The 8255-nt window shown below is 47.2% G+C and overlaps 1 protein-coding gene across 4 annotated transcripts; it reads left to right on the forward strand.

Annotated features, from left to right (window-relative positions):
• The first annotated feature begins 4183 nt into the window (after positions 1 to 4183).
• On the forward strand, positions 4184 to 7870 carry LOC100192929 (Ninja-family protein 1). 4 transcript variants are annotated; one of them, XM_008659854.4, is made up of 4 exons: positions 4184 to 5113; positions 5217 to 5680; positions 6355 to 6711; positions 7256 to 7870. In XM_008659854.4, the coding sequence occupies exons 2-4, from the start codon at positions 5269 to 5271 to the stop codon at positions 7660 to 7662; spliced, it is 1176 nt and encodes a 391-aa protein (XP_008658076.1). In that variant the 5' UTR covers positions 4184 to 5113; positions 5217 to 5268; the 3' UTR covers positions 7663 to 7870. The 4 variants fall into 4 exon arrangements, with proteins under 4 accessions (XP_008658076.1, NP_001161741.1, NP_001161740.1 ...); NM_001138112.2 differs by having other exon boundaries at positions 4969 to 5113; positions 7250 to 7863; NM_001168269.1 differs by lacking the exon at positions 5217 to 5680 and having other exon boundaries at positions 4227 to 4460; positions 7256 to 7837.
• Positions 7871 to 8255: the final 385 nt, after the last annotated feature.

Genomic DNA, 8255 nt, shown 5'->3' on the forward strand with positions numbered 1-8255 from the left:
CACAAAGTGTAGAGTTGCTTTTTTATCTCAATTTGACAAGCCAAAAATATGTAATATAGGACGACTATATATTTAATCGAACATGTAACACCCGGTTTAAGAAGGTAAATCGAATATGAACGATGTACGTGTCAGGATCAAAACTCACGTACACATCGATTACATAAATGAAATATCATCGTACAGTGCTCGAATAATAACATAAAGAGTACTTAAACTTATTACAAACTGATGTGGAAGACACCCACATAGTCGTTGACTTCATAAATATCAAAATGCTAAAACGAAACGTGGCTAAGATAAAGGTTTTTCCACATGCACCTGGTTGAGGTTACGCTAATCTAGCTTTTAGAACTCATAGTAGTCCCAAAACTCTTAGAAGTTCACCCCAACAACTTCTCATGAGCAATAGTTGCAGTGGGGACAACCTGGTGTTTTACGTTAAAGCAAGGGTGAATACGCATTAATGTCCCGTTTAACTGAAGTGGACTAGCTTTATGTGAAGTTAAGTTGATAGCAATTGGTTTTACTTCATTAAGTTTTGTCATTAACATAAGCCAAATTTTATCATGAATTCAAAGTTATTAGCCCAAAGAATATCTCCTCAGAAGAAATACCAGAATCTGTATTAGGATCATCGTAATTAAAAGTTAAAACCATCATCATAATTGTAAACGGTGAATGTCTAATTAAAGGAGCTTCCAAGACGTCTCTTAACCATGAGCACAGCTGATATATCAGTTTCAATACCCTCTATAGAGGTCGCACATTTTACCCATGAGCTATGATCTCTTTTTGCCAGAGGATCATGACTCCTCGTTGATCACTTCTAAGGTGAACTGGCAAGATTTCACTATGTAACCTTTACAAATATTCCCTAAAAGGTATAAGTGATCATTATGTTTCTATTATGTGTGCTTTGATATAAATTATATTAACTTGGGTCTGCAATAATATTTCTTACTTTTTATGATTATTCGAAGCATTGTGCTATGATATATCGTTTATGTAATCGTTGTGTACGTGAGTTCTGATCCTGACACGTACATAGTTCGCATTTTGTTTAACCAGGTGTGACATGGAGGACCCAATATTACTAAGTATTGCTCGGAAAATACATCGGCCTAGTCCAAGAAAGGACCAATAGTGAAAAAAAAATCCTAATCTCTAGCCAAACATGATGCTCGTCGCTTCTCGTCTTTGCTCCCGTACTCCTTGTTTGTCGAACATCGCCAACAAGCGAGTGGCTGATGCCTGACGCCGCTCCTCTGCCAAGTGCTCGGCTCCATTGCCCCATGCCCCCAACCCTCGTCTGCGGTCGCCGAGTCGTCGGCGAGGCACCGAAGAATAGACAATCAAGCTCATCCCTGAGTGTCGTCGCTCTATGGCTTGTTTCACATCCGCTCATGGCTATCCGGTCCATGTCTCCCCCCCCTCCAAGCTCTGGCCACTGCCGAGCCGTCGGCGTCACCACGCCGACGAGCTCCTCCACCCCCCTCCACCCGTCGCCACCGCACTATCGAGCTATGGCTAGTGCCACTGGCCGAAGCTCCGTCCCGCACGACTGTGCCCCGCCTTGGCCAAGCTCACCCTAGCTTCTGTTGTTTCCGGCTCGCCGCGAGTCATGTAGGCTGCCCTCTACCAATACCCGAACGTCTAGCTCTGGTCGTCTAATCGTCTTTCCGTTGTTCACACCTTCGGCCTTCGCACAACAACTCATCCATGCCTACGCGAAGCTCAACAACTCTAGTGCTTCCGACGTTCGCCAAACAAAAAAACTGCAGTGCAGCAGACATGCGTGGAAACAAAAACAAGGGAAAGTAGATGCTTTTCACATTTATCACTTATTTTATAGCTATAAATTACTTTAGAATTTTCTTTCGTCGTTGTGTTAGCAACACCTTAACTGTAGTGTGTTATCCTCCACTGGCCGGAACCACCTTAAGAACCCACGGGACTGACTGTGAGGAGAATCTGGCTGTGGGGAGAATCTGAGTATTATTAGGATTACGTGCGGAGGAAGATAAATATGTTCATAGGGTTTAGGATCTAGAAAGTGACGGATTCCTACTATTACAACAACTCAACCGATTATATGTTTATGTTGATTTTGAATAGTTTTTACCTAAACGAATTTTATAGAAGCTGACTGAAAAGCTGACGCGTTTGGCAGTCCGCAGCAGCTTTTGGTGGCCAGAAGCTGCAAAAAGCTGAAACAAACAGGGGCATGATAGATTCACAAGCAAGCAGCTCATTAAACTAAGACCGGGCTCATTACTTTAGAGAGGCCACTTGTCTTCCCTGGAGAGTGGAGATCGATCGTTGCCTGCTTACAGACCACCTGGTTTAACTGTCCGCTGTCACCATCCATCGATGTGGAGATCGATCGTTGCGTGCCTCCCACACGATCCTGGCTGTCCGTCCAATCACCGCGCGCGGTCGGACCGGGAGACGGGAGCACCCCGTCCCGCCCCCCGCTTCTGTTCTGCGAAACAGCGACCCACAGGCCACAGCCCCAGCCCGCGTGAGAGAGAGAGTCGCGCGCGTATCTCCCGTGCGGAGATCCTGCTGTCCCAGCGGGGCCCACGGCAGCACCCTGTTGACGCCCCGGGCCCGATACGTGTCCGGTGCAGCCGCCCGACGTCACTGCGGCCGCTCCCACCACCCTCGTGCGGCAGAGGAGGCGCTGACGCGGCAGCGGCCGCGGGCGGGCGACACGTGGTCGCGGCCGGCGGACCATGTGGGCAAGTTGGGCCACTTGACGGTGGGGTCATATGGTCGACTGCGCCCTACGCACTGGCGCCCGCTGTTTTGCTTTGCGGTCGGCGGGCCGCGCTCACGTGGCACGCTATGCCGTTGGGCGTTGGCTGCCTACGCGGGGGGTCTCGCGGCGGGGGGTTGCAGTTTGCTTCGCTTTTCTTTTCCTTGTGCGGGGGCTACGGGCGAACGGGCATGGGGATGGGGACCCCGTGGGAAATACCTGCCTGCGCCTGCGTCTGCGTGGGGCAAGTTTTTTCGGTGGAAAAGCGGTAGGCTGCGGAAGCGTGCGGAGAAGGCGATGGGGTGGCATGGAATTATGATGAGGCAAATCCTGCTTTTTTGCTCTTAATCGGGCAAGTTAGCTGGTGTCATCTCTACGTGGAAGTACGTGGCTCCGCTTTTTGGCTCTTAATCGGCGGCCTTTTCTTTCGGTGCTTCCCTGCCATCGGCCCCAGCTGAGCCGATCTCTGGTGCTCCCAAGAGTTCCGAGCCGGCAGCGGCGTTAACTCCGTTAACCAGCCGTTCTCTTCAAATTTATAAGCCAGCGCAGCGGGTCTTCCATGCCTAGTAAAAATTAAATAAATATCTTTCAAATGTTCTAGCAAGATCCTTGAATATTAGGATTTTAGAGAGAGAAAGATAAAACTATATCAACTTGTCACTCTAATATTTGAAAAAAAAACAGCTTCAATTTATCAACAATTACTTTATGTATTGAACTCATATCTTTGTTGATAGTTCAATACTCCCTTCGTCCCAAAATACAATTCTTTCTAGCCCATTTTTTAACGGCAACATTCATTCAAATGATAATGAATATAGACATTCATGGAAACCACATTCACATGTAACTTAATTTATATGTGGTTAGTCTACAACAATTATACTTTGGGTCAGAGGGAGTACGATATAGTTTCCTTTTTACGTAAACTCATATTTGTAGCTAGAGGAGCTACCAAATAGTTACCTAAACTCGTTTTACTTTTGAGCAAGCACATAACATGTAATTGAAAGTCGTCAATAGATCGATATGACATAAGAAATGTAACTACCATGTAACCAAAAAATAATCAATAGATTCAAATGATATAACAAATGTAGCTATAGTTTAAGAACAAAAGGTGTGATAGTGAAGCAGGGACGAATTCCACACCTCATTCCACTTGGGCCGTGGTCCATAACACGGCTCATGTACCTCTATTTGCTCTAGCCCAAAATGGTAAGTTAAAAGTGAAGAGATCGAAATTCAGTAGGCTCGGCCCAAAGTATAAGAACATTCTAGATCCGCCCCCCGATGTGAAGCGCTTCTTTTTTTTGAAACGAAACATACATGAAAGTTTGCCTCCTCTCACACGACTTGACTTTTTTGCCGCTATATCTTTTCCGCCTAATTTTATTATTTTTTTAATCTTCCGTACGATATATTGTATCTATCTGTGAGCTGAGGCGTGACTCCTCTCTTCTTCCTTCCTTTCTTCCTCCTGCTATTTAGACGGTTCTCACCGGAGCTATCGCCTCCCTATCATCTCAATATGTTGTAGTGAGTTTGCCTCTATCCCGCCCACCTCACCGTCGTTGTCTCCGCCACCGCCACTGCTCCCACCACTGCCATGCATTAACCTCAACCCTTCCGCAAACTATTCACTGTCACTTTGTCATCGGCGCTCCATCGTTCACTCAAATGTGGTCTCCGATACCTGGTGAGTATCCTTCTCTACTTTGCTCGTACCTCTAAACCAAAAACATCTAGAATAAAAAATCATAGACTATAGTTGAATCTAGTAGATTGGACAATTCTTGTCGGAGACGATGAGGAGAGATCTCGTCGGAGACGAAGACGATGATTAAAAACTTTTCATTTGATAGAGAAGATGGTAAAAGATCTCGTTAGGGCAAAGGAGGATAACCTAGATGTGGCTATGAAGGCAATAGGAGGTCCTTCAGATCTCTTACAATCTACCGAGGGATTAGCATGTCGCCCATCCTGTTGGAGGATTGGGAATCCGCCGGTCACGGCGTGCGTCCACGAGTCGACCGGCTCAGCTCCAGCCGAGGCTGGCGAGCCCACCGCATCCCGCTCGGCTCCCGCCGCGGCTGCGCGGTGCCGCGCAAGCTCGCACCACGCGTCGCGCCGGAGGCAGGCCCGCCCTCCCGTCTTCGCCATCTCCAGCGGAACCGCATGCCCCAAAAGCGAAGCCAACCAGCACAAAAAGGAGCACAAAGCTCTCTCTCCCTCCCCCCTCTCTCTCTCTCTCTCCTGTTCCCCGCGAGAGTCGCTCAGGGCCGCGACGAGGAGAAGCGGCAGCGCGTCACCTCTCCAATGGCATCCCCGTCCCTCCTCCGTGCAACCTGTGTAAGTCGCCTCTCATCCCGTCTTCTCTGCTGCGTCCCCTCGCCTCTTGTTGGCCGGGAATGGTTGCGCCTGCGGCTTCGCTCAGCTCTTGCCCATCTTGCAGGCGCTTCTCGAGTGCTGAGGCTCCCTGTCCCTAAGACAAGCTTGCGCGCGCGATGGAGGGTTTTTCGAGGGACTTGCTGTGCGGGATTGGCAAGGGGGACGCGCCGCCACCGGAGAAGAGGCCGGGGCAGCTGCGGGAGGAGATGGAGGAGGTGGAGCTTAGCCTCGGGCTGTCTCTTGGCGGCCGATTCGGGCTCGACAGGAAGGGGAGCAAGCTCCCCCGGTCGTCGTCCGTGGCGGCCATGCTGACAACGCCGGTGGAGGTGCCGGCGCCGCCCTCCCTCTCGCGGGCGAGCTCGCTGCCGGTCCAGGCGGAGGCGTCGGAAGTTGAGAGGAAGCAGGGGCTGGATGGATGGGGTTCTTGCCGTGAGGGCGGCGGTCTCGGCGTGCAACACGCGGCGAGGCTGCCGGCGAGCGGGAACCCTTCCTCTGCCTCTTCGGTAGGTGAAGGACAGATTTTGCAAGGTGTGTGTGGCTTCGCTTTGTGAGGTTTATACTATCTTTAGTATTTTGCTACCCTTGATATTGATAGTTAATTTGGCGTTTAGATTCCGTGCTTAGTAGTGCAGGTTGCGATCGTTTTGGTAAATGGTGGTCATTGTGAATTATATCTTCATTCTTGAATATTTGTCGCTCGCTAGTTTATTTTTGAACTAAATAGCGACAAATAAGAATGGACGGATGGAGTATTTTGCAAAACTGCATTAAGCAGGCCGCCATAATATTTTATTGCAGAGAACTCTGTTGATTCAGTCATTCTTTTATAGGTGTGTATTTTTTCATCAAATATCTGAGGGAAGATTAGTAGTAACCAGTGTGATGTAACAGTTTGAAGCTTAGTATTTGATAATTTGATATTTTCATCAATATTTAAAGAGTCACGTACAGAAGCAATATGCACATATGTGTGTCTAAAGTACTTTCATAATATTGTAGTTTTGGTAATTGTTTTTTAACTAAGTTAATATATATAGATTTGGTAAAACATAATGCCAATGTAAACAGAAAGAATACATGTTTTAAGGTAACAGTCACATGTTGAGCAATCTAATACCTTCGGTGTTGCTTGAGATAAACATCAACAACTTTCCACAAATTCCCAATATCTCTAAATACTGACTACTGCAATGGTATTACAGGCACCCTCATGAGGACTAGTTCACTCCCTGCTGTCATTGAGGCTTCTGGCAATGATGACTGGAAGAAACGAAAGGAAGCACAGAGCCTGAAGAGGCTCGAGGTTAAGAAGAAGAGGATTGAGAGGAGGAACTCTCTCGCCTGCAACACTTCAAAAGAAGCTGCTGGGCAGAGTCCAAAAGAGATGAATGCAAACACTGACAAATTAGTAAGTTCTGATGAAACTATTGTCAGCGCTAACGAAAGTCATAGCAGTGGCAAGCATCTGGTGAAGGGGCTTCCACCAAAGTACCAGGCCACAATTACATCAGAAGACAGTTCGTCAGCAATGCGAAAGAAGCCAAACTCGGCCTTCAAAGGTATCCCCTTTTGTTTGTTAAAGTACACCATTTAGGTATTGTCAATATCCATTTCACATGCTTCCAGAAACATGAATCTTGCCAGTGCACCACAGGTGTAAGACATGAATGAACTGGGTTGAGATATCTGCCCTTAAATTAGACCTTTGGGATCAAAGATCAATGCTATTTACGTCTATAACCTTATAAGTTAAGGACTTCTATATGCGTGATGCATCGAGATGTTTTACATTTTTGCTAGTTGTTATTAGCTAACCAAACAATGGTTGTGTTGCGTTAGAATCTCTTGTTGGGTCCTCTTCAATAGTCAGCAGACATTTCATGCCATAAGCTCCCCCCCCCCCCTAAAAAAATGAATCTGGAAGATTCAAACTTCTATAGTGATGGTGGATTCGTATATTGTTCATTTATTATAGATGTGAGCTGTTTGTATGTGTATGATTGAACACTTCCTATTGTAGTGGTTCTTCCCTTCATTGGATTTTTTTTTTGTTATCATTAAGCTCTATATTATACTCATTCCTAAATTTTTTTATAGGAACAGCCATCACTGAGGAGCAGAACTCATCATCGTCTGTTCCTTCCTCCGGTGAAGCTATAAGTAGCGTGACGGCACCAAGTCTGCCTCTGTTGTCTTTGGTCCCCATAACAGCAACCCTTGGTTCCAGGGAAGACCAAAGCATTTTAGGCAGGGCTGGTGCAAGGGCAAACGGCATGGGGGACGTGGAAAGGAGGATGATGCAGGAGATGCCGGGCGTGTTCACCAAGGGCCTGTCCAACGGCAGCAGGGTCGAAGGCTTCCTGTACAAATACAGCAAAGGAGAAGTGAGGATCGTATGCATCTGCCATGGAAGCTTCCTTACTCCTTCGGAGTTTGTGGAGCACGCCGGCGCCGGCAAGGTAGATAACCCGCTGCGACACATTGTCGTCAGCGCTACCCCGAACCTGTGACTGTGAGGCCAGGCAGACCCGTGCACAAGCTATAGTGTTCTGTAGACTCAGGACCTGAGCCTAGCGTCAGAGCAATGTCACCGTTAGACTGTGTGGTGCGGTGCTTATGCCCGATTAAATTGGTGGGCATTGTGGTAACATAACCTGTTGATAATGTTTTGACAATGTTTTGATCCTTCCTATGCGTGATTTAGTTCTGCAGCTTCTTCTTCTTTTTTTCTTTTGTGTTCCTATCGTGGTTTCATACCTGGGCAAGTAGATTTGTAGGTTAGTGAGGGGCTTGCGGTGCCACTGTCCCAATGGCCTTGCTCTGGGTGAGCTCGAAGAGAAGTTTTTTAGACTCATTTGGGCAAGTTTTCTACGTCCAATATGGTACTGAAGTTTTTGTTGCTGGTTTCGGGTGTTACAAAGCAGAGTCTGAACTCTTCGTGCTTATGTGAGATGAATACAGACTAAGCATGCTTGTGTTTTTATAGGAGGCCACCTGTATTCTAGAAGTTGTACGAGTGGTTGCTTAATTACTTCGGAGTTCTTTTCTTTTTTCCCCCCTTTCGCTCGTTTTGTTCGGTTCTTTTGACTTCCTACAGTTTGAG

Source organism: Zea mays, chromosome 9 (genome assembly GCF_902167145.1).
Source record: "Zea mays cultivar B73 chromosome 9, Zm-B73-REFERENCE-NAM-5.0, whole genome shotgun sequence".
NCBI classification, from domain to species: domain Eukaryota; kingdom Viridiplantae; phylum Streptophyta; class Magnoliopsida; order Poales; family Poaceae; genus Zea; species Zea mays.